At 38.6% G+C, this 26,242-nt stretch overlaps 2 protein-coding genes across 8 annotated transcripts in view; one reads left to right on the forward strand and one right to left on the reverse strand.

Annotated features, from left to right (window-relative positions):
* TPD52L1 (TPD52 like 1) overlaps positions 1 to 21,101 on the forward strand; it is a 28,123-nt gene extending 7,022 nt beyond the window's left edge. For 2 of the 3 annotated variants that reach the window (XM_080999766.1, XM_080999768.1), the window contains exons 2-8: positions 7,076 to 7,191; positions 9,436 to 9,584; positions 12,130 to 12,231; positions 16,016 to 16,030; positions 17,204 to 17,242; positions 18,579 to 18,639; positions 20,286 to 21,101. In XM_080999766.1, coding sequence (XP_080855892.1) covers positions 7,076 to 7,191; positions 9,436 to 9,584; positions 12,130 to 12,231; positions 16,016 to 16,030; positions 17,204 to 17,242; positions 18,579 to 18,639; positions 20,286 to 20,417 — 614 coding nt within the window. In that variant the 3' untranslated portion in view covers positions 20,418 to 21,101. The remainder of the gene's footprint in view (positions 1 to 7,075; positions 7,192 to 9,435; positions 9,585 to 12,129; positions 12,232 to 16,015; positions 16,031 to 17,203; positions 17,243 to 18,578; positions 18,640 to 20,285) is intronic. The other variant, XM_080999767.1, reaches the window with a different exon arrangement.
* HDDC2 (HD domain containing 2) overlaps positions 1 to 26,242 on the reverse strand; it is a 36,346-nt gene that overhangs the window by 4,865 nt on the left and 5,239 nt on the right. Inside the window, exons 4-6 of one of the 5 annotated variants that reach the window (XM_080999780.1) lie at positions 25,798 to 25,866; positions 24,808 to 24,946; positions 19,839 to 20,113 (exon numbers count right to left, since the gene is read on the reverse strand). In XM_080999780.1, coding sequence (XP_080855906.1) covers positions 20,076 to 20,113; positions 24,808 to 24,946; positions 25,798 to 25,866 — 246 coding nt within the window. In that variant the 3' untranslated portion in view covers positions 19,839 to 20,075. Of the gene's footprint in view, positions 1 to 19,838; positions 20,114 to 22,487; positions 22,639 to 24,000; positions 24,236 to 24,807; positions 24,947 to 25,797; positions 25,867 to 26,242 lie in introns of those variants that run through there. The other 4 variants (XM_080999779.1, XM_080999781.1, XM_080999782.1 and 1 more) reach the window with 4 other exon arrangements.

A 26,242-nucleotide genomic window follows, 5' to 3' on the forward strand; every position in this document is an offset into this window, starting at 1 on the left:
CGCCAGCATTTTAAGATCGCCCGGGGCAGGCGGGGGGGGAAGGCAGGCGGGGGGGAGCAAAGACTTTTGCCCCCCGCCGGCCTTCAGAAGAGGTCCTCTTCTGAAGGCCGGCTGTGGGCGAAAGTCTTTGCTCCCGACCGCCAGCATTTCCCTATGGGCTTTCGTCTTGCGATGCAAGCCCATAGGGAAATTCGTCTTGCGAAGCGCCTCCAAAACAGAAAACCCTTTCGTCTTGCGGGTTTTCCGTCTTGCGAGGCATTCGTCTTGCGGGGTACCACTGTACAAAAGAATTATATAAAAAGGTATAATAAAACACAGTAACTCAACCAAAACAATATAGAATAGCAAAACCACAAAATATGAATCAAGCACACTGGATAAGTATTAGGAATGCCAGTTAACCCTGCAACCAAAAAGGGAAAAGACCGGAATTGAACAAGTGTTTTGACAAATCCAAAAGGAGAAGATTGTTTTACTTTATTGAGAATCATAAAGATTGTCATTCTCTGTCATCAGCCTTTCTTTCCTCTTTTTATAGAGTTGATGTGAAGATTCCAGTATCTGTGTTATATGAATAACTTTCTTGTTTCCTCTTATCTGTGGGTTTGGGTAAGAGTTCTTCCACTGCCAGGGAGAATGTCACATTTGCTAACATTTTATTGACCCTATCCTAGAAGTGAGAGCAGAAGCAGCCTAATACAAAGTGTCCTCAGTCTCTGAAAAAGTGTGAATTATGACAATGAGTCCAGTTTCCTTTCTAAGTTCATCTGTTCCTCTTAACGTCTGTTAACTACGGTACAGTTAACATCTCTAGGCCTAATGGAACCATTGCTCAGACTAGAACCTCTGTATCATTCAGGGCCCTGGATTAATGGCGTTGTCCTGAAATAGAATATTTTCAGTAGCATTACTTCCCCCAATTTGCACAACACCACTCTAGCAGTTAATCAACAAAGCAATGGCAATTTGCTTTTAAAGAACTATTGACTTCAAATATTAGTTTAAGCAGCAGGAAAGAAGTATAATAAGTCTATCCACTGCCTGTAAAAAAATGATATTGTTCAGTTGGCTTGAGTACATATTGCTGAAGGGTGGCATTTTAACTAAAATAATTAAGCAAATGTGAGAGCATTTGGCAACTACCCATAATCAAGCAGCTGTTTGGGAGGAAGCAGAGAACTCCTGTAATTTCCAAAGTTTCTTTATGTGTTGTTTCTTTTGAATGCACTTGATGTGCCATTTAAGTTGTCATAAGGTCTGAATTAATTAGGTGCACAAGCTGATGATAAAGAAGGTTGTACATGTGATGGAGAGAAATAGAAATGTAGATCAGGCAGCAACAGAGAAACATATGTTAGCTGGGTCAGCATGTGCTGTACTTCATGGATAATTTGAACCTGACATTTTACAGTATGTCTCTAATTGAGCTACCCCATGCACCCCAGAACTTCTCACTGTATTTTCTAAAATATATACAACATGTCTATTAAAATCCTTTATGTTTGTGACATAGTTGGGCAATGCCTGTAAGCACCAGTTAAGATCATTGGACCAGTTGTTGTTTTTTATGACTACATTCAAGAGAAGGAAATTTCTAGCGTTACTAATTAATTGTGCAAATATCTTTCCATAGTTTCATCAATCTAAAGTAATATGAGTTAATGTGAGTTGAAAGCCACTGTGGTGCTTAGCTGTAGAAATCCTAGGGCTAAATATGCACTCAGCCACACCTGTCTCACAGGGTTGGTGTGAAGATAAAAATTACCTTAGATCTATGCAAACCTTAACTCTTTGGAGAACAACAGAATACAAATGTCAAGGTAAAAGGCTAGATGGCAGTCCTTTTTCCCTCAGTTACAACTAAATAGGAAAGCAAGAAATAAGTTCAAAGATAAAGGATTTCCTAGCAAAGTTTCTTTTCTGTAATCAGGAGGGTCACAATCCATAAATCACTGATTCCACACATGTGCAATTTCTTTTCCTGGGAGGTGGGCTTGCACTCTCATTGGTGCTTCCAAGGCTGATTCACTGAAATTTATTTTCTATTTTTGCTTATCACATCTTCCAGTTATGATGGTGGTTAGCGAAAAGGCATACCAAAGAAGGAGTCTATCCCACTTGCTTATTTTCCAGGATATGTGATTAAGGGGGGATAGGAGGATCTTTTCTACATCTCTACACTCTCCAAAAGTTAGCTGGCTGCTGAGAAAGGAAGAGCCTGCCTGTTTCGTTGCTTCGTTTACCTTCCCAAATAGTCCAGATAAAAAGACTGACATATGGTGGTATGAATTGAGTTTCTTCAGATTGGGATCAAGTATGAGGCCTTCAAGTTGCGGCTGGTGCAGGCATGATTATTGGGAGGCACAGAATTATTTATGGGCTTGAAAATACTGGATAATGAAAAGTGGCAGCACAGTACTTGTGCTTGACATATTGTTTCAAATCTAGACAGGTTTTCTTGCTGGCATTTTTGGAGCTCTGGAGAGATTTCCCCCCCGATCACATTGTCACAGTGATGGGTAAACTCTATTGTCCTGCTTCAAGGTATTTAAAAGGATTGAAGTCTTGTGCCATTTAGAATATGGTCATCTGTTAAGAGGAATATTAGCAGCACCATTGAAACAATGCTGTAACTGTACTGATACCCTCTTGGAAGGATCGTGCCACTCAGAGATCCATTCCACCTGATGGGAGCCATGTTGGCTTTAGTACTGTGTGATCTGCTGTGATCGGCAAGAGTATTGATTCTATTTTGCCCCTCACAGTGTTGTCGGCTTTAGAAGGAGTTTTGTTGTCATCATAGGGATGATGGTGATGTTGATGATGATCTGTTATACTCAGTCCAGGCATCTCCTTTCCTTCTGTGGCAGCTATGTTCTTTAGAATCAACACTGCAGCAGATCTAGAGGGTCTAGGCTGTTGACGCAATCACAGTGCAGATCAGTTTAGTACAATAGAAACAAATAGTTCAAGTGACTTGGGTGTACTGATTTCAGCTCTACCCCTTTTGAATTTCTGTTCAGGTTTCCTGGTGGCTAGATGTCTTAAAAGTGGATGTGTGGAGTGGGGGAAAGGCTAGTGGCAGCCGGACTGAAAGTGGCTGGCTTTGAAAAGTGACAATTTGGTTATCCATATGTCATCATTGTATTAAAATACATTAATGAAGCAATATCATAACAGTAGAACTTGAAAAATCTTGAGCCCTCAATTGATCAGGTGCATAGATATCTGGGCCTAGCATCTAGGCTTTGAAACATGTTGCCAGTCCTAGATCCTAGAAATACTGTATTTACTCAAGTCTAATGCACCATCAAATCTAATGCACACCTCAACTTTCAGAACCTTGAAACCAAAAAAAGTATTTGCTGGAGAATGTACTGTAAATTTGCCATCGAATCTAATGCACACCTTAATTTTCGCAACATATTTTGGCCAAAAAAGGTGAGCATTAGATTCCAGTAAATACCATATGTCTTAGTAAGTGTGAAATGAATGTAGTGTTTTGTACTAAGTGCTTCCTGTTTGTCATCCATTTAAATATTGTACTTCCTACTGGAATCTAATCATTATGAAATAAATAGTTGCATAAAAAACTATTTAGGCATAATGTCATGCATTTCAAAGAATGTTTGAATAGTATTCTGATCTGTTGCTTGCAAGAGGAAGGTTAGAAAGGTTTGCACTGTGACATATGGATGCCTTTTATTATTAAGTTTTCTGAAACTGAGCAACAGAAGAGCTGCCTTGGTGTAAAGCTGCAGAGAAGCATATTTATGTTATACTGAAGACAATTCTGGGGATTTGGGGGACAAAAGAAGACTTTTCAAATTCGGGCAATACTGTATTATGGCTCATTTGATTTCTGGGAGCTATCAAGGGTATATCTAGAGTGTTGCTCTTGATGGGACAACTCCCTCTGAAGAAGCCAGTACATAGCATGGGAGTACTTCTGGATCCTTTGTTGTCACTTGAGGCTCCATGGCCTTCCATCAGCTGTGCCCATATCTGGACAGGGACAGTATAACTTCTATCATCTAGGCTCTGGTAACCTCTAGGTTAGATTGCTGTAATGCACTGTGCTTGGGGCTCCCTTTGAAGCCAGTTCGGAAACTTCAGCTGGTGCAGAATTTGGTGGCCAGGTTGCTCATCGGGGCAAGACGGTTTCACTGATCCTGACCCGAGTGCACCGGCTGCCAATTAGTTTCTGGGCCCAGTTTAAAGTGTTGGTTTTGACCTATAAAGCCCTAAATGACTCAGGGCCGCAATACCCCAAGGACTGTCTTTCATCATATGAATTGATTCGGATCCTGTGATCATCATCTGATGCCCTTCCTTGTGTGCCTCTCCTACGAGAGATCCAGGGGTGGCAACATGAGAATGAGTGTTTTCCGCAGTAGCTCCCCATTTGTGAATGCCCCCAAGGAGGCTTATCTGGTGTCTTCATTACATATATTTTGGTACCAGGCAAAAATGTTTCTCTATAACCAGGCCTTTGACTAATTTGCATTCTGTGGCCTTTTAAATGTGTTTGTGGGAAGGCGGTTATTGGTTTTTTGTTTTTATTATGTATTCTGTATGTTTTATCTTGCATTTTTATGTTGTGAACTGCCCTAAGACGTATGGATGAAGGGCGGTACACAAATAATAATAATAATAATAATAATAATAATAATACACCTTCATTGGGTTTGAACAAATGTCATCTGCAGTTTTCGAGGGTTTATATAGGAATGTCTAGGGATTATTTATTTGTAGGGGTGAATCAGTTGGGGACACACCTCATCTGTCTTATTGGTTCATTTTTACAAGGAACAAATAACTGAAAATATTTGGCTCAGTTTCCAGCTGGACGTGATCATTGATCCATTTGACAGAATGGATTTCAGCTTGCTGGTACTGATAGAATATCAACAGGAAAAAGTGGCTGTATTTACTTTCAAGGCGGTGAAATTGCAAAAATCTTAAATGGAAACGGAAGTTATAGATTGCTACAAGGATAAAAAGAATCATATTTTGTGTGTTAGGACTGCATTTTATTGATATTAGGAATACCACTACATCTAAATTGGTGCTATGGTGTCCTTATGACATTCTTATTTCTGTTAGGTCAAGACAAGAAATATACACGCAGATGGCAACATTTGGGAACTGGGCTGCTTGTTGCTTAGCAGCATATTTTGAAGGGAGAATAAGAATATGAGTATAGAACAAATTCTATGTTCAGTTTACACAGGTTTGCTTAAAGAGAACATTCCTTCTTATGACAAGTTGTAAATGGAAATTGCATGTGAAGCTAAGAGGCTAGGTACATCATTCAAGTATATTTTATGTACAAAAGAAAATAGATTGCAACTTTTAGGTCTTGTCCATGGAGCGTGGAGGACAGGGTGCAGACGATTTTTGTGCATGTAAAAAGATCCCAGTTATTCTGTGTTGTGTTTAAATCATTTTTTACAGAAAGACTCATTCTTGCTGGTATCATCTTAATATTTACAACCAGATGAAGTTTTCATTTTTGGAATAATACATTTTCAGAGTAGTTTTTACAGTTATATCAAAAATTACTGATTTGATTATACTATTAGAAATACATAGACCGATAATTATGAAATTATGGTGAGGTTTCATAATTTAACTGTTTATATTTGGACAACTTTTCTGCTGTACTTTATTGGAAGGAGAAAAGGAGAAAAACAATTTAAACAATTTATTTAACTAAAACAATAATATTATAGCATATGTATCCATATTTGTTAACTGATGCAGTTAAACAATTTTTAAAAAAAGTTTTAGCACACATGAAAAACTTAAACTAATCCTTATTTCCTGATGTTAATAGCCTTTGGACTATAATGTAACTTAAATAGAAAACCATCTTTAGAAAGATTTTCCCTCCAAAAGCATTTAAATAAAAAAAACTGATTTAAATAAAAAAAAAATTATTGCTTTTTACCCACCCTGGTTCCCACTACTTTTTGTTGTGACAAAACTTGTGTGATAACGTCTCCTAGCAGAAGAGTGGATGCTCTCAATAAAATAATTTTATTTTCAACAATGTGTTTCTCTTTTCCATGTATATAAGTGGTAATTAAAAGGTATATATTTCATTTTTCAAATCACCACATTTTCCAGCAAGGTAACATTGTGGTTATATTCTGGGTGACCGTACAATGTAGACTGTACACTGGCGCTTCGGTAGCTCTTTCATATGGATTTTTACTTCTCCTGTACAAATCGATTTTGCTGTGACTTGAAATGGCCTTTCTGGAAACAAAAGACTGGTGTGCACATGCTGTGAGCTATGTGTGATAATCCACTTGGCTCAGAAGAAGAGCCCTGCTGGATCTAGGCCCATCTAGTCCAGCATTCTGTTCTTACAGTGCCCAAACAGATGCCTAGCAGAAGCCTGCAAGTGGGACAGGAGGGCAACTGCACTCTCATATTCTGCAAGTTGGGATTTGGTATTCATATGTCATCTGATGTATATAACTGTTTTCCCTTCTACCTATGCTAAAGTGGGAATAAAGAGTCATTGTGGATCAAATAAAGAAGTCCCCAAAGATATTTTGATAATCAGACCTAATTTTACATCTTTCCAGTACAATTGACATAAACTGATGTTTTTTATTGCTGTTTGTTTGAGTGTGTGTGTATCTCATATACATTATTTCAGCTTGTTAAATATTTAGACGTTGGCTGCTCTGGGTTTTTTGTTTGCTTTGCTTCTGTTCTTTTGCTTTGTTTTATGATTTGGTTCTGAGTCGCTTGCTGAAAATGGCAGTAGCAGTGCTGAAGCTAGCAATGGATTTCCAAATTGTCAAGCAGAGGTCTTTTCCACCTCTGGAACCCAATCACCTGTTAATTAGATATCAAATCTGACTCATTCTGCACACAAAGCATTTGCTATTCTTCTACATGATGGACCATCCTTGTTAAGATCCTTACTAAATCAGAAAAAAAGATTTAAAGGAGATTTGAACAAGCATAAGGCATTTTGTTTTGTTTTGTTTTAACAAGTTTGCATTTCCTATCTAGGAAAAAAAAATCCCTGAAACTTGTCATCTTACTTTCAAAGGTCTGTTGGAAAGGCAAGTGTTACATGAAGTAGATGAAGACATGGTCACTGATGTTGATTTTACCAACATGATTTCTGAAGAAGAGCAAGAAGAATTAAAAGCTGAACTTGTCAAGGTAACGTTCTTTGTCTCCTGAATCTGTCATTTTAAACTAAGGGCTGGTTTTGGAAATCACAGCTGATGCCAATCTTTTCCCATGCAATTCTCCTTGGGCACATTGCTATAAAAGCAATTGCATGAATACCAATACCATGACTTACCTTACCACCATATGTGTGAAGTGGTTCCTGCATGGATTGAGCAGAGTTCAACCTTTTTCCAATAAAACGTAATTGGAGGCAGGGCAATAACTATCCAGGTAGTTCTTTACCTTAAACAAGAGCATTCTTGCATATGGATTCATTGAGAACGTAACCAATGCACTAGAATGGATAGTGTGCCAAAATTTGGGGTGCCCTGTCCAGCCATGAAGTGCTTTGGGCAACTTTCATGTATCAGTTTTTTCTGCCGTACAGTTTAATAGAATAAAATGGAGTGATTCCGTGTTTCCACATATGTCACTCTTGAATTATTTGAAGAAAGAGCTTGGATATAAATGTGATCAATAAACTCATCAGTTCAAAATATACAAATGAGGTTTCTTTGATTAATATACAGTAATACTTTGAAAATACTGTATTTGTTCTTTCATTTTTATGTCTCCACCACCCCTTTTTGAGTCATAAAAGCAGGCATAAATTATTTTGTGTTTCACTTTTGTAAGTCTTTGTCCCCCAGTCTTTCCTTTTCAGTGATGTGAGCAGAGGTTAAGGCCTTCATCCTCCAGGCACATCCCACAATACGTATTGTTTGTAGTCACAGCAGTTAATGGAATCTAGGTCAGCTCAGATCACAAGACTGTCCTAAATTGTTCACAGCATTCAAATAGTATATAATTACATTGTTCAAAGGAAATGCATTGGGGATTTGCATTTTGAAATGCTTGGAATTTTTCAGAATTTACTAAGTTTCTGGAGCTCTAATGAATTCATTCTATTTGGAGTGGCTGCTGTACTTCCAATGGGAGTAGTTTGCCTACTGGTTTTCAGTGCCTTTGAAAATATTTCCCTGTATCATTGCCTTAAAAGCCTTAGAACTGTCACATTCCCATCTTAAGATTTTCCCCAAAGCCATGATTCCCCACTTCCCAGTTGTATTGCAGTTCCCATCTGCATTTTCCCAATTGTATTGTTTCTTGAATAATCCTCAAAGTGTACAGTGAATGTGAAGATTTTCATGGATGTTAAGGAACATATAATTCAACATATAATTCAAAATGTAGTAGCTTCTGAGGGGAGATAATTTATAACTTATTGCTGTGTATATAGCTGATACCTTCTGTGCAGTTAATTCTCCATGAAAACGTAGGTTCTGCAACTTAATTTTCATATGTATAAATTGCACTCAATGCCCAAATGACAGCAAAGTTGCTCATCTTAATTCTGTTAAAAATAGCCCAGTCGAGAAAGGCCTAACTGTGTATGGAATTAACATTTTTCACATCATAAGATAAATATGTCTCTGAAGAGACTACCTTGGAGAATTACAATTTGAAAATGAAACTAAACGTTGTATAATCCACCGCAATGTTTCATTTAATGAGACATTTGCAATAATAGAAAAGTAGCTGAAGATGTTTCTTCCTTTAAACTGGGACTAATCACTTTTTCCAAGTCCAGTAAAAACAACGTGAAGTGACTGTTGTACCCACCCAAGCCCTTCTGTGTTGTACTCCTCCCAATTTACAACCTGACTATTCTGCTTTACATAATCAGATGAAATGTAAGGCTATATTTAACTTAATTGGTTTTATTATAATAACACAAAAAAAATAGCTTTCTCTTTGCCAGCATGTTTTTTAACTAGGCTGCTTTTTCTGTCTCTTCTGGGTTATACTGATGGTAGCCATTTTTATTTTACATACACTGCCTCTCCTTAAAGGCGCAAATTACTTCCTAACCATCTGTTCAGTACATATGTACATACAGATCCTTGCGCATGACATTGTGCAGCTCATTGCCTGACAAACTTTGAGCCATTATGGCTAATAAATCCAGAAATGAGCAGGCAAACACATTGCTCCTAACTTGTTTGCTAGCCTGGCCATTTCTGTCTTTTATATTTGTAGATTTTGGTAATCCATAGGTCAATGAGAAAAGCAATGAAATACATGTGAGATTATTTTGACGCTACTTTATTAGGTCTAAAGATTCAAATACCATGGCATTTTTGTACTTGAAGACATTGCGTCACCTAAAACCATTTTACATTTATCATGAAGAGGAATAATGCAGACTTTTCTTCTGCTAATTCTATTCAGCTTGAAGATGAAATTGCAACTTTGCGACAAGTGTTGGCAGCAAAAGAGAAGCATCTTGTGGAAATAAAACAAAAGCTTGGCATCAACCTGATGAATGAACTGAAACAGAACTTCAGCAAGGGCTGGCATGATGTGCAAACTACAACTGCGTAAGTAAAAACCTGCACACCCTTTTCCTTTGTACTCCTCTCATTATGAAAGCAGCATGGTGCAATGGCTAATGTATTGGACTTTGTTTAAAGTGACCTATGTTCCAAGTCCCATTGGGCTTTGAAGCTCCCTGCATTGCCTTCGTCCCCATCCTTGCTGAAGATAAAACTGAAAGCCAGTTAATGTGCCACCCTGAACTCTTTGGAGATAATATGGAATACACACATGGCAAATAATTCAGTACATTTAGTCAAAAGCCATTTTGTTGTTGCCATTGCTGTCTCCAGTAATTTGAAATCTATTTAAATACACCTTCAAGGGGTCACTTTGCATGCTTTATTCTACAGGTAGCATACATGAATTTTATTTTCTTGCCACCTGACTTCCTTTGCTTTTTTATGAATAGTTCAGATGCCTTTTTTTTTTTTTTTTTTTTTTGCAGTCAGCACAGAGAAGTGGGCTGGCTGAAAGTATCCTGATGTGCAATGGACTCTGCAGCCACCATACTTTGTATGCTTACTACAAGTGGCTCTTTTCTAATATAACTGCAGTAGCAGCATGTAAACAGGAGGACACTGCCATGTTAACATGGTGGCCATTGTTGTTGAACTACTTTGTGTGGATGATGGCAGGGGAAGACTTTGCTAATATGGCGCCCTGAGTAAGGACAAAATTTGGTGCACACACACACCGTATAAATGATGTTGTTGTTGTTACTATAACAATTAGTGTCTCCTCAGTTGGGTGCTCTATGCAGAGGAACTGCCCATGCTACCATAAATCCAGCGTTAATGATGGTCACTGCTGACATGATGGAGCTGGCATTCTTTCTATTCACAACAGACATAAAGATATATTGGTCACAGCACACTGGAGCCCTTCCAAGGATGGAAACTATGCATGGTACAGCATGCAACTAAGTTTTATGCAGTGTGGACCCATGGGAATTAAAGAACACAATTATGTCCATTGATTTCATTGCATCTAACCTGAATAAAATTCAGCTGACTATTTTGCACAAGGAAAAGAACTCAACAGAGAGAGAACTTTAGTTGCAGTCATCTTCATTCTAATAATAGAAAAAATTCCTGAACTGGCTTAAAGAAAACAAGCAGTAACGTTTGTTCATTGGTTTCTACTGTGATGGTTGTACCAGCTGCATGTGCAAATCTGAATAGTTATTTTTTGAATGCCATTCTGTTCATTTATTATTTCATAGTAGTAATGAAAATATGAACAATATATTATTAATGGCATTTTTTAAAGGCTAGTACCTTAAATATATATCTCCAGGCAGAAGAGAAGGTGAACTGTGAAAATGCACACTCAGCAAATAGATTAGTAGCTGAATAGGTAGCCTCTGAATTTTAAAAAGCTTAGCAACCCTGATGAAGAATGCAAGCATAGCAAGTCAAAGCATGTTGCATAAATCAGCCATGTGCATATTTAAGAGGATTGTGGCTGAAGCATTCTTTGCATTATCTGACTCTTAGGAGAAGCAGCAAAACTGTTTCAGATACGCACCTGTGGTCTAGATACTATCAAGGAACCCTAGAATAATAATTGCAGTGTTGCAAAATTACTGAAATGGCTTATCATTATTTGCCTACATATTACAGTTGTGTCCCCACCTTCCTCCAAGAAGCTCTGGTACATTTTATCCCTGCAACTCTGAAGTAGGTAAGGCTGTGAGATAGCAGTTTACCAGTGACCATCCATTGAGTGTAATGGCTTTGTGAGGATTTGAACTGGGTTTCCTTGATCAGAATTCCAACTCTCTGCACAGCTTGTGATCCATCAGGCTCAATGCCTCCCACCAGCCAGCACTGGTGGTCTGCCATTGGCTTGACTATGCCTATGGTGGTGTGCTTTGCAGTTCTAAACAGGAAGAAAAAACATGAAATCTGGTGACCAAGGACTCTGTCCCAGTTATGCACCTTGCTATTCACTTCTGTTTCGTGTATCTTGGAGCCATCCTAAATATTATGCAAAATGCAGTAGTAGAATTTTTCTCAACATTCTCGCTCATCAGACTGTAGAACGGTAAAAATATTTTGAATGCTTCTTCACATACAGGTTTAATAGTAGTAGTAGCAGCGATTATGATTATTATTTATTGCCTGCCCTTTACTGTAAGGTCCCAGGGTGGCTTACAGTATAAAAATGTATTAACTAGAATAGGAACAAACTTTAGAGAGAAATATGCAGCAAAGTACTTTTAATGTTGGAGACTTATCTTTTCCTGTTGTATATGCCCTGGCAATTCTGGGTACATCCTGATATTATTATTTTATTTCTACCAATTTCTCTATGGGTAAAGTAGCTTATGTTTGGGCCATATAAAATACAGTTAACTCCCATATATGAATATTAGCATTTGGTAAGCTATTTTAAAACCACCACCGCCTCTTGTGCTGTTCCTGCAGATGATTTTAATGTACAGCAGTCACAGTTCTGATGGATTTCTGATTTGAACTGTATGAGAAGCAAATGCCTTGAACTTAAAGGGTACTTGCTTAAACTGTAATAATTGTCAATTCTTAGATACAAGAAGACACAAGAGACTCTGTGTCAAGCAGGTCAAAAGGCAACAGCAGCTTTCAGCAATGTCGGAACAGTCATCAGCAAGAAGTTTGGGGATATGAGGTACAGACGTTTTGATTTAATTTCTGGGAGAAAATTAAATCCCACCCTCCCACAGTTCTTTAATTCCCAGCATTGCAAGATTTACATTGAATCCTGGCTAAGGCGACTTTTTCCTGTTTATCACAAAGGAACTAAATGATAGCTTATTAAGCTGTGTTCCTGATTTAAATCCTGGCACATTACCAGAGAAACCAGGGAGATTACATGTTGGAATTCCATCTTCTAAATAATGCCATAAAATACATCAGCAGGGATACAACAATTGCATCCCCCTAATTCTTTTCATGAACGGGGAGAGAGAAATGTTTTGAAGAGTGAAGCGTGCCTCGAAGCTATTCTTGAAACACAAATAAATCAGCTTTACTGTTCTATCAATTTCCCAAGGAATGTTAATAAAGACTTTTGTCAAACCATCCATATCTCCCTTCATTGACTCAACAGAATGCTCTACACAAGGAAAGGTAGATTAGTTCAGAGGTTCAAAGTATTCATTCCCAAAATGTAATCTGGAGGAAGAAGCAATTGCTGATTATTCCCTTTGTAGGGTAGCAAGGATCTCCCTGCTTTCAGGGGAGCAAGGCAACTGTGTCTGCTTCCTCACTTGCTGGAACTAACAGCAAATTTGTGGTATAGAGGGATTTACATTGGGAAAGAGGGTAGGAGGGTACAGGATAAAAGGTTAAACACATTCTTCCACAGAACCACCAATCTTCTGAATGCCTTGGGGTCATTAGCTAAGAAAAGAAAAAAGAGCAAATTCTAATCCTGATTTAAGTTACACCTAGTTTGGCCTCTTTTCACTGACTTCATTGGAAAGCCTCGTTGTAACTTTAAAGGAATTGGGAGAACATTCCTAGAGTTTCTGTAATTACAGGTGCAAATGACTGAGTGTTCTATTTAATTGAATAGCGTGTTGCCATTTAACACCTTCATCCTCAACTGAAGGAAAACCAGTTATGAACTACATTTGCTCGTGCTGTCCCTTGCTGACCTTGTCCTAGCCATGTCCCCTCTTTTCCTCCTTTCTCTTCCGACTGCTTGCTCTTTGGGGTGTAGATAATTTATCTGTGTATACTCTTCTTCGACATAGGGTCCCTAGATGTTATTGGACTTACTCCCATCATCCCCAATAGAACAGTTTAGCCTGTGGTCGGAGATGATGGGAGTTGTAGTCCATACTCATTTGAGGACCCAAGGTTGAAGAATACTGCTGTAATGCATAATAATGTGTACTGATGGTGCCATATAAATAATGAGTGAAAAAGATGCTGAGATGCTGTTTGTACACAGTGTGTACATTGACGAATTACCCTTTGCTTCCATGTCATTTTAAGGTTTACTTTGGTTAGCACAAATCTTTGGTACTTGGTAGGTACTACAGAGAATCTTTTGTCTATTCACTACCACCACAAACACACACCCATGCATATAAGTAAAAAAACCCAGGAATGTGATGTTAGAATATTTATTTTTCCCTATAGACTAAAAGCTAGAGTGTAACATTTTTATAGGAATCATTTTTCTCTTGTACAAATAGTTTAAAATGCTTATTTCATGTTTGAATACCCCTTGCAGTAATAAAATTGGAAGAAATTGCAAACAGGGCTAGATCAGAAATGTTGTATTGTCTAAGCGCACTGCATTAATAAGTTGCTTGATCACTGAAGAGCCGCTTGACAATAACAGTTACTGATTTAGGCATAACACTTGCTTTTTAAAGGGGATTATTTTCTGTTTCCTGTAAGGGAAATGTCCACAGTAGTTTGGAAGGAATTTGTGTGCCAGCCTCATTCTGCAGGAAAGCTGGAGGGCTGATTGCAGCTTGGTTATCAGCCTGGGAATTAAAAGATAAATTCAGGGCAGAAGCTATTTCTTATTATGTTGAATTGATTAGTGTTTCTTAACTTTCTTAACTTCGTTAAGTGTTTAGATGCTGTGGTCCTACAGAGCAATGCTGTGTCTTTAAGTTTGGGCTGTGCCACACGTACAAACATTCAGATAATTGCTCACTATTATTTGAAGTAAAAAGAGGTGCTAAATACTATCTATAGTACTTAAAATGTAGAAGCAAACAATTGCTTAATATTCTGTAGTGCAGTGCTCTGCATGTTAACTCAGTTCAGTGGGGCTTACTGCCAAACAAATGTGCACAGAATTGCAGTTATGTGTATGTGAATTATACAGGGTGTACATTTTATTTCATGCCAAGCCCTCAGGCTGGGGTCTTCATCCATTGGAGCATCTTGTTATAAAACCTGATGAAGAGTGCTAATCAGGCCTGGGACATGGCAACTCATAGATCTGAATGCTCAGGAAGTACATATATTATTAAAACCAAAACAGCCCCCTTCTCGTCGCAATAATCAGTATCTAAAATTTTATAAAATCAGTATCTGGAATAGCATATACAACTATGAGTGCTAGATGTGGAGCTCCAGCACTGGGAATTACAAAGTCCAGCTTTGCATGTGTAGTTCCCACTACAGCTGAAAAATGGGAGTGCAGAATTCATTGGGTGGTTATAGTTTATATTTTACTATGCCCCTGATGTGTGGTAGAATTCTAATCACTAGACAGGTTAATGAAGACCAACCAGTTTTATGCTCGCCATGGTAAGCTGCCACTTGCCAAATCTCATCTGTACCTTCCATGTCTCTCTGTTTTGTTACAGTACTGAATAAAGGTATCAAGAGAACAGCTCTATAAAGTTGTAGTCTGTCTAGAAAAGGAATATGCTTTTTAGTGACATATAAAAAATCAACAGTAAAAGTGGAAGGCAATTTACAAGATTTTATGGCACGATATTTACGTAGCAACCAAGTTCAGGACTTGACCGAGCTTGCATCATCAGAGAATTCAGTTGATCTAATTTAAATTAGCAAGGTTTTGCCTTTTGGGTTGTTTCTCCAGTTAGCACATTCAGTTGTATTACATTTGCCAGGCTTGTGGTCCACCAGGGGCTGCTACTGGACTTCCGTTCATTAAAATGGAGTTTGCTTGAGATTCTCTTACCTTAATTGGAGGATTTTATTGAAAATTAATAAAAAATTATTTACAAAAAAAGAGAGATTCTCTCATCTGTTTCACAGCAGCAGTACTTGATCAATTGCTCTTCATACAATAAACAATTCCCAGTGTTTGTAACTGATCCTTGTGTTTAATTTTATCAGCTGCAAGTAACTGGTCCCACTACCATTAAGTTGCATCTGTTGCAATTGATTTGATAGAGCTGAAACGCAGAAGTCCAGGGGTTGTAATTATTTGAAGCTTCTACTCCCTATTCCCACTTGTGTTATTCATTTTAAAAGAAATGATCATTATTTGGCCTTCTGACCACTGTTCTTTTGGTATTAATTTAGTTTTAATGGATAATACATGAGATGTTCTATCCAGTTCTCTTAAGGCAGTCGTGAGTCAGGGCTATTCATGTTATGTTGTTCTGCCTGAATGCCATTGTGCCTGAAACGAAGGCTTCAGTAACAAACACAGATTGCTTAGAATCTCATGCTTAATTGACACAGCTCTTTGGTGGGCTAGTTTTCAAACTGGATTATGTGCTTATCTTCAAACCAATTTGAAATTGCAGCTGGTGACTTGTTGTGGAAGCAAGCTCAACATTTACAAACTTCACAGGTTTCCAAAGAGAGCATGAACAGTTAGCAACTTAGCTAAATTTAAACATTTAAAATGTGTTCCATGTTCAGGATTTTGGGGGTGGGGGTGAGATCTGTAATTATACCAGTGCTTAACTCTTCTTAATTTTTTCCTTATGCTGCTGTTCCAGGTCACATTCACTTGGGTAAGATAAATAAATGCATGTTGCTGCTGCATTTGGCATAGTCTGTTTTATGGAAAAGGACACAGCATGTTTTCCTCCATTTGGGTCCAAGATTAGAAACTTGTATTATTTCAACTGGGACATCTTGATTTTATAGTTTAATTAGGCAGTGAAGAAATTGCTGGAGACCCTGAAGAAAACCTTGGATAGAATTCAGAATGTTGTTAATGCGCTCCTGATTAGATTAGACCAAATTTCCCATAATGGAGGCTTTCAAAATGCATTTCTACCAAACAAAAATCCTCCCTTCACCACTCAAGATTGAAACGTAAGGACTAAACATTCAGTAAAATTGTTTTTTGATTGTTTCTCCGAGAGTGGGCATTATCGTAGAACAATAATTAATTTCATCAGTTGTTTGAAACCCAAAGTTTGATCTGTGAACCGCCCTAAGACCCCTGGGTATAAAGTGGTATATAAATTCAATAAATGATAATAATATCCACAATCTTTTATTATTTATCCTATGGAAGATTCTTGTGCCTACACATCAACCCATTGCCATTGCCTTTCTCAGTGCACTGTGATTAAATCTGGAAATCTTCAATTAATCCCATTGCATCCAAACTGGAACAAGCCAAGATTTTTAAAACAACTTCAAAGTGTGGTTGAAGATTCTAGTTTGTTCCAAACAAAATAGGAAACTATGGTTAATTGAAGACTTCCAGGTTTAAGCACTGGGAAGTACAAGTTCCACAATAAATACTGATCTGCAAGTACCCACTCTCTTCCACTACTGGAAATATTGCCATCTGTGCCCTCCCTTCTCACCTACCCACACTCTTGTATTCTCAGTTTGTTGACTGGTGATGTCTAGACATCTCATGTTAGGAACAGTCCATTAGGTGAGTAGGTAAAATGGCTACTCAAGTTATAGCCATCAGATGGAAACATTTTTCAGTTGCAACTGTGCCACCCATGTACAAAGCAGGCTGATTGTTCGTTTGAGTCTTGATTCAGGCTTTTTAACAGATGCACATCTTAATTTAGTAAGTTTCAGGATTGCTTTTTTCCAGGACGTAAGAGTGCCAGAAATTCTTACTTAAAAACTAAATTAGCCAGCAATTGTGATTTTATTTGTATTTGTCATATTATAAAGTTTTGTTTTCTCTCTTCCATGTTTTTCAATTACAGCTACTCTATTCGCCATTCCATGAGTATGCCTGCTATGAGGTAAAAGTTCCACATCACCTTCTTATCCTGACCTTTGAATGTGTGTTTTCAGGCTTCACACTATTACTGTGACAGTAATTTGTTTTTAGTACTGAATTTTAAATTGTCATAACCCTTTGGGATCAGCCTTCTAGTTCAAGTGTTCTTCATACAGAAAGTAGGAAATTCAAATGTGGCACCATTGACCATTCTCTGTTGCTCACGTGTGAGTAGTCAGATTCCCAATCCACATTCTCATAGATTTCACTGAAATATATTTCCAAATAAGCTTTGCCACTGTTTTCATTTGTGAGTTGCCCCAGCTGGCAGACAGTTATGGCTATGAGCCACTTTGCTTGGATGGTAGGAAATGGAGGGTCAGGTCTACCTTCTCCTTCCTAACCAGAGTCCTTTCTCCTTGGCTGGGAGGCAAGTTGGAGTACAGTGGTACCTCGCAAGACGAATGCCTCGCAAGACAAAAAACTCGCTAGATGAAAGGGTTTTTTGAGCTGCTTCGCAAGACGATTTTCCCTATGGGCTTGCTTCGCAAGATGGAAACGTCTTGCAAGTTTGTTTCCTTTTTCTTAACACCGTTAATACAGTTGCGACTTGACTTCGAGGAGCAACTCATAGAACGCGGTGTGGTAGCCTTTTTTGAGGTTTTTAAAGACTTTGGTGATTTTTGAAGCTTTTCCAAAACTTTCCCGACACCGTGCTTCGCAAGACGAAAAAAATCGCAAGACGACAAAACTCGCGGAACGAATTAATTTCGTCTTGCGAGGCACCACTGTAATTGTTGTGCTCCCTAGAAAGCCCTGTCACAGAAAGGACGTTGTAGCTTATCAGAAAGGTAAATGGGTGTCACGTTAGTTAATGTGAAGTAATATGAAGGGCATATGATCCATTCCCACAGGTCTGTAGTTTTAAAAAACATCTCCTTAGTTAGGACCAAATGTCACATGGCCTTGTATGGTGGCTGTTTAAGGCCTCCCATGCTGGCTGTTTTTTAACCAGATTAAGACCATGGGTTGCTTTAACCCTTTTCCCCAAGGCATCCTAATCAGGATCAAGCCTTCTTGTGCCTGATTTCCATTGGATCATAGCATGACCTAAGACTTGAAGCTTAAACTGTGATCCCAATATGGCTCGGGTATCCACACACTGGCTATTCATTAAACACACACATGACCAAATAATGTTGCAGCTGGTTTGACCCTTAGCTTGGTGGTAATTAGAAGCCAGAGATGGCGTCACAAGCCATTGTTATCAGAACCCAATCCTGCAAACATCCAGAAGCATTTAAGGACATGAACAAGCGTAAGACTATCATGTTATTCTTTGTTATACCTTATTCTAGGAATTCTCCTACATTCAAATCCTTTGAAGAAAAGGTTGAGACCACTGTCACAAGCCTTAAGGTATGGATTAGAATTGAGGGAAGGGTTATGACCAGACTAGTTAATTTTTGTGGTGTGTCACTGAAAATAACTGAAGCCAGAGTAGTCCAAACCTTATCCTAAAATGAACCCTTGATTGTTCCTACACTTCCAGGGAATTTTCTATGCACATTTGTACATCATCAGTGCAGCAGAAACCAGTGTTCCCTTTAAGCCGTGTGTACCTAAGAAATAACTTCCTATTCTTTGTTGCATCATGAGCTTTAAGATCAGTAGAGCAGCTTCATGATTGTACCATGGCAACATGGTACAAAAACCTATCATTGGTACCTGTGTCACATTGTGAAGCCGCCTTCTCCTGAAGGGTGAAGCCAAAACTCATTCCAGAAGCACTAAGACTTTCCTGTTTGGGCTCATGTTTATCAGTCAAGGCTAAGGAGGCATAGATTAATCTAATTTTTATGAGTATAGATACTTGGGCCTCCCACACTTCTCAAAATAGTTTGTTCACATATAATATGAGCATTGGCTTGGTAGTGCATGTTTGTTCTTTGTCAGTTGTGATTATTTATCTGTAAAAAGATGTAAAACCAAACAATGATAAGACCACCAAGGAAGATGAAGGAATTTCCACAGCAGCTGCCATTTGCTAATAACCCACCTTTTATGCTTACTAAAAATAAAGATTCTACTCAGGAAATATTTTTCCTAATTGAAAAGATTATTTTAAACAAAATAACTTTTAAAAATTAAGCAGGCTTATAAAAGATACTGGCCTGAGTTGAGAAGTTAAACATATTTAAGAGTAAGTAAATGTATGTGATCATGAAATGTCGTCTGGGAGATAGGGGGACAAGATTAAATCTGATTAAATGTGACAAATATGGTGCAGATACAGCCTAAGAGAATGAAAAAAATATTGCCAGCTTGGTCACCGCTAGCACTTGTGCCAAAGGCAAGATGGACTGCACTAAGTTCATGCTCTGAAATCCCCTTGCATTTTCAATACAACTTGTCAAGCTGTCAAGAATTCATCCGGCCTTTATCAGAATCAAATACTTAAATAGTGCAAAGCTCCACAGCGTCATATACCAACTTTTATTTTATCTGAGCACCTAACCAACTAGCTTTGCTGTCTTCTCCCATGTTACTGATAACCAGCTGAATTCCAAGCTGGCATGGCATTTAGTTTACTCATAAACTGAGCGATTTCCCACATGTAAAGAACAATATAGATTTATTATGGTTTGAGTCAAATTACACAGAACAGAATGTATATTTGGAAGTTAACCTTGGGCAAATTGCTGCTGTTTCATATTCAACATTTCATTTTAAGCTTGCCTCTTACCTTTTTTGTGAACGTCAGTACATATCAATACATTATTCTCAATCTGGCACTGACTTCTAGCATCTAGTACAAAGGGAACCATTTTAAACACTCATTACCACCCTTGCCTTTAGTTAACGCTATAGTTATAATCTGCTACCTTGAGAGCTGAGGAAACAAAAGACAACATGGAATTAACATTCTTCGCAACTGAGGTTACAGAGCCCCTTGAGTTATAATAGTCCTAAGCGTTTATTTGGCTTGAGAATGAAAAAGAAAATTGAGGCAAATTGTTTAGCAGAATGTTAGTTACTGACTGCCCTTGCTCATTCCCTTTCAGACAAAAGTTGGAGGTGCGAGCCATACCGGAGGAAGTTTTGAGGAGGTTCTCAATTCTGCTGCCCATGCCAGTGCTCAGAGTTCCGCTGTGAGCACTCGACTCCCAGAAACAGAAGAGGAGCTTCAATGCTAGACTGAAGGGATGCTAATCATTCTCTCCATCCCATGTCTCGGGTCCAATTCACACATGAAGCCCTGTTTATTTTTGCTTCAGGATTGAGTATGACTGTATGCTGAAACATTAGTGTAAAGCAGGCAGTACCCAGAGTGAACCACAGTGATTCTTGTGATAAGCCAGAAATGATCGCTATCTGTTGCCATATACTATCCAGTTAACTCTTTAAGTATTTCTTTATGTGGTCACTTGCCTACATACATGATTGCATGGAAAAAAATAAGCGAGTCCTATTCTGGGGGAACAAGCTTGGAGTCTTAACTTCATAAATGCTTTTACACATCCAGCTACTATAAGAAAGTTGCGTCACTTTTGAAAATGGCTTCTACCAATGTTGTACTCTTAGAGATTTGTCCATATGTGTATATATGTTATATACTGAATTTTTGAACATTCTGTTCAAATATATTGCTTAAATACTCTTCAAATCTTATGGTTTCTCTTCTTCTACCTGCTTCTGTCTTCAGCTAGCTTTATTTTAAGGTTTAAAGGTCAGCTATTTCATGAGACATTCCATTTTGTCCTGAGGCACCAGCCTACCCACCCACCACTGTTCCACAGAGACTGTTCTTCCCTTTTTATCTGTTTTCACTGCCACAGCAAAGTACTTATGTTTCTAATAAATGGTTTTCTTTTCCTCTAGTTAAGGAGTCTGTAAACTTGATTTTTCAGCATCAAAAAGCATATATGGGTGTAAAAGAGTTGGAGGATTTATATATTAAGCAGCTCTTAGCTACTGTCTACAAAAAGTACAGTGACACTTTTTGCTGACTTCCACAATAACAGGACAGCTGCATCCCTGTATGTGAAAAAAATAGTGGCTGTGAGTGGAATGCCATCCACAGGATACCACTCTTGGAGGAACAGATGAAGAGGCAAAAATTACCCTTTTCCTGCTCTTTTAGGGGATTGGGAGACTTTCTGGAGCAGAGTGGGAGGTGGTTGTGGAAATCTCCCCACTACTTGGTGCAGGAAACCTTGCATGCACCTCAGGCCAGTGCACAAACAAGAGCCTAAGAGGAAAAAAGTAAGCTAAATCAACTGGTTTCTTTGAACTACAGTATAAGTTAACTTTGTACTTGACTTTCAAATTTCTGACAACTTTCAAATTTTACCCTAATTCTAGAATACAGTATCATGTAAGCTATATATGCTTCAAACTGCCACAATAGCTAAGCCTCTGGTATTATTTAAATTTGTATACCACCCTTCATCCAAAGATCTCAGGGCAGTTCGCAGCATAGTGAAAGGTAATGCTCAAACCAAATTCAGTGATTTCTGGTCTGAACTCCTGGGGCTTTTACTGGGTTTCACACCCATGAACTGGACTTTGGGGGGGGGGACATCTTGTATTGGTTTGCCTCATTTACTAAAACCACCTACTTTTATTCTAGATTTGCTGTGTTTGATTCAATGGAGGGTGGGCATTGCTGTAGGCTTTTTTGATTTGTTGTACATGTTTCAATAAAGTAGACCCCATGAACAGCTACATCAAATCTTGATATTTTGGGTTTTCATGTCCAAGCTTGCTTGACTTTAGGAGGCGCAGTGAATATCTAGCAAGGCAGCACTGTCTTCTCACAAGGAGCTCTCTTTTAGCATGTACACTGAGCCTATCTCAGAAGCAACCACAGAAACCTTTTTGTATCCAATTTACACATGAATATTTTTTTTTAAAAAAAAATGTCTAGTGGCACGTTAAGAGACCAACTAAGTTTGTTCTTGGTATGAGCTTTCATGTGCATGCACACTTCTTCAGATATGCACACGAAAGCTCATACCAAGAACAAACTTAGTTGGTGTCTAACGTGCTACTAGACAATTTTTTTTAAAAAAAATATTTTTAGATATATTTCTACTGTGTCAGACCAACACACATATGTTACTGAATGGTGTGAAGGGCCCAGCTGTCCCCTATAAAATTACTTTCTACATCATATAGCCCTAATTTTTACTATTTTTATATAATGTATTTAGTAAACAAATAGTATTCTGGTGGTAGTATACTGCAAAACCAAACACACAGTAGAGTTTTTAAAATAATTTATTATAGATACAGCTGAAAACATTTGAAAGGTGACTCAAGACGGACGATCTTTGTTTGCTGCATCTATTTTTGTATTTCTTTCTGTATTTATGGAAGACACAAGCTGGACTATTTCAGGGTGACTAAATTTTCCTGTAGATCAAGAGATCACCGTTAACATGTTTTCTCATTCTGCTATGTACCAAGAATATAGCAGTGAGATAAAAGCACTTTCCTCAACAAGAAATGCTTGTTCTTGTTGTATTGGATAGCCTCATGTTTTATACTGAGCTGCTCTTACACTATTATAGTTTTAGGAAGGGACATTTCAAAGTAAGGAGAATTCCTGATGCTCATGCCCTGTGATTTCCTTAATCCTTGAAGCATCAGGGCATCACCAGGTGGCAGCATGAAGCAGCAGTGTGGTGCCATTCTTCCTGCCTTTCAAAGCGGAATTTGGGGACCATCAATGGTTCATGAATCTTGGGGGGTGTCATGTGAAAGTGTTAGGTAGGCTGAGCATTATCAAAAACACTGGAGACATGAGGTGGTATGAACAGTGCATGCCCAACAGAACAGTGCATGTGTTTTTAAACTAGGGGAGTATCAAAAGCAGTTAGTGATTCTAATGTGGACCTGCACTCCAAGGGAGAAGGGGCAAGCTCACTATCTAAATGGTCTCACCCCAAGTTTCATTCTATATCAATTTATATCTAGTCTGCTTTTTGATGGGAGGACTTCCCCAGGAGTCATAATTGGGGGGAAATAATGGAACTTCTAGTCATTGTTCTGGCTCGCAGACACTTTGAGTTAATTGTGTTGATAAGCTCCCAAGGTGGTTCAGATGCTCAAATTATTCCTGCCTCTCCTGTAACACAAGTCTCGAAGCAACTCAAATAAAACAATGGAATGCATCCAACTGCCATCATAGAAGTGGCACCTGCCAGTTCCCTGTGTAAGAGCGTCCATCACATGGAGGAATTCAACCATTCCCAGAAGGACAAGGTGTAATTAAACCATAGCTGAAGTATACGTGCATAACCCACTTGCCCACCAAGTGAATAAGCCGGTGAAGCCAATACTAGTCAAAACCATATTATATTGGGGTGCTTTGCATGATTCTGATCTTCAAAGCAAGTGGCAAATGAAAGGGTGTTTGAGACCAAGGGTTAGTATTGTTTTATACTGGATCTCTCTTCAAAACTTTTCTACCGTTATAGTTATATATAAGGAGTGTGCACTGGCCTCTAAAATTTGGCACTGCATCTCTTATCTTTTTAAAAATTCCAGTCTGTTACTCAGTCACTCTATGCTCTAAAAAGGACTCTTAACGCCGTCTTGAAAAGAGCAGTTGAAATGTACAGACAATGGGCAAGCCTCCAGGGTAGACTATGTTTGCCACATTGCAGACAAACAGGTATAGAGACTTTTCATTGGGGAAGCAAAAGGGATTTTATTTCCTCCACTGAACTGCAATTCTTCCCACAAAAAAACAGAACCCAGAGGTGCTCATCAAAATTAAAGAAAACCTTTATTAGGCCAGATAAAAGCCCAAAATTCATAAGTAGAAAAAATTTGGGAGAAGTAAGTAAGAGGCGGGCAACTGGCATGTGTTCTTCCTTGTATATTCTGTTTGTTAAAAACTCCACACCTTCCTTTCTGGTGCTTGTTTATGTCCTCCAATAAGGCCCTGCAATATGAAGCAGTTTCGTTCCCTGCAAAGATCTGAAGAGCTGTGTTTATTTTCCCACTAAAGCAGAGAAATGTAGGATTAAAAAAACCCAAAGCTTCTAACTTGTTTCTAAGAATTCTCCACTACTGTGCTTTAATAGAAATAAAGTAAAATGTGGCATTTTTCAGTGCTCTACAGGCAACATTTTGGCCGAGAGAAACAGAGCTGCAGGAAAACACAGAGCTGCAATACTCAAAAACAAGGGTACCCTTGAGGGAACCCTGATCCAACTTCGGGGGGGGGGGAGCAGTTACTAGCATTGTGCTTCAGTGCAGGGAGGGGGAAAGCATCCCAAATCACCCCACTGTGCCTCATTATTCAGCCCTCAATACAGAGTCACTGCACACCCCTAATATATATTAATTGCAAACTCGGGTGCTGACTTCAGGCAGCTATGTAGCCAAAACAGTGCTACTAGAAAAAAGAGCACCAAGGTTGAAAAGATTAGGGTGGGGATTAAGGTGGCATGTCTGGCTGTTTGGAACACCATTTTCCATTTACTCTGCAAATGTTTGTTGCAGGTTCCATTATAAAAATAATACCAAGCTACACAATGAGTGTTTAGAATAACAGAGGAGGGCGTGTCTTACCTGCCGTTGTATCATAGAAGTCTTGAAGTCTTCCAGGTTTTTTCTCTAACTCTTCATACTCCAAGGCTTGAAGTATCATCTCACACTGGTCCAGCTCTTTTACAAATTTTGCTTCTGCAGTTGACTGGTGTTCATATTCCTAATTGGGGTGTGCAAGGTGGTAACCCACTTTACTGAGAAGGAAAAAATCACAGAAACTGCAACTGTATGCACTTCTGTACAAGGAAAGCAGTTCATTTCTGAGCCCCCTGGTCTAACCCATGTAAAGGATTTCTAGCCAAATATTGAGAACCAGCACTACATGTTCATGAGTCCAGAAGCAATTCTCATCAGTTGCTGCTGAAGAGAGCATCAACCAATCCAATACCTTGCCAACAGGTATCTCATAACACCTGAATAATGAAATGCATTCACTGCAGAACACAGGAGTTTCCCACGGGTTAGACATGCTTGTTAAATACTTGCTTTTTCAAACTGGTTCTTGCTTTCTAATATGCCAGTTTCCTGTGGTGATCCATCTGCTTCCACTTTCGAGTTTTTACTGGTAAGCACACACCAGCTTCTACTTTGAAATCAAAACTACATGGTTACAACCATTTTTTTCTAACAACTGACACCTTGGATAGCTCAGCTGGTTGGAGTTTATCCTATGGCAGAAGTCATTGCAAGAGTACAAAATATGTTAAGTCTCCTCAGGCAAACCTTACTCCAAACCACTCCCAAGTCCAATGCAGCTCACCATGGCGTTCAGTTGCATGACAGCCCCACTGGATTTTATAAAAACAGGCAGGCAGCAAACTCAGAAAGCTTGTCTCCCTAGTGCCCCCTGTAACATATCCATACTTAGCTTGGTAGCCTGCTTTACACCAAGAATGCTTCCAAAAAACAGTCATTATTTAAATCTACAGTTGATGTTTAGCAGAGAGAAATACCTATTTAGGAGGAAAATGAATTTTAATATTTAAGCAATTTTAGATGTTTAAAACTTACTTCCCAGAGTTCATAAATTTCTTTTCTCAGCTCCTCAGACAGCACTTGGGTCAAATGTTTCATAGCTTCCTAGAAAAACAGAATCCTGCATTTTATTTGGTGTCACTCCAATATTGTTTCCCTGCTTTTGGCAAGAGATGAGCTGCATTCTCTTGCTCTCACACACCTTGGCAGTGAAAACCTGCAAGGATTGGCCTTGGTGAATGTAAAAAGAATGTGATCACACGCACACACCTCCCTCCATAATGCAGTTCATCCCTCATCATCTTAAGTACTAACCAAAAGAAGAAAATTATGCAAGCTATTAAGCAATCTGGTGCTTCTCACAACAAAGCAAGTGAGATGTGTTTCAGAGCAATAATCTGGAAATCCAAGCACTATGCAGGATACCCTCTTGCCAGCTTCTTCCTGTGCAACTAAAGGAACATCAAAAGCTTCAGTTCTG

Source organism: Podarcis pityusensis (assembly GCF_964106645.2).
Source record: "Podarcis pityusensis genome assembly, chromosome: 3".
NCBI classification, from domain to species: Eukaryota; Metazoa; Chordata; class Lepidosauria; order Squamata; family Lacertidae; genus Podarcis; species Podarcis pityusensis.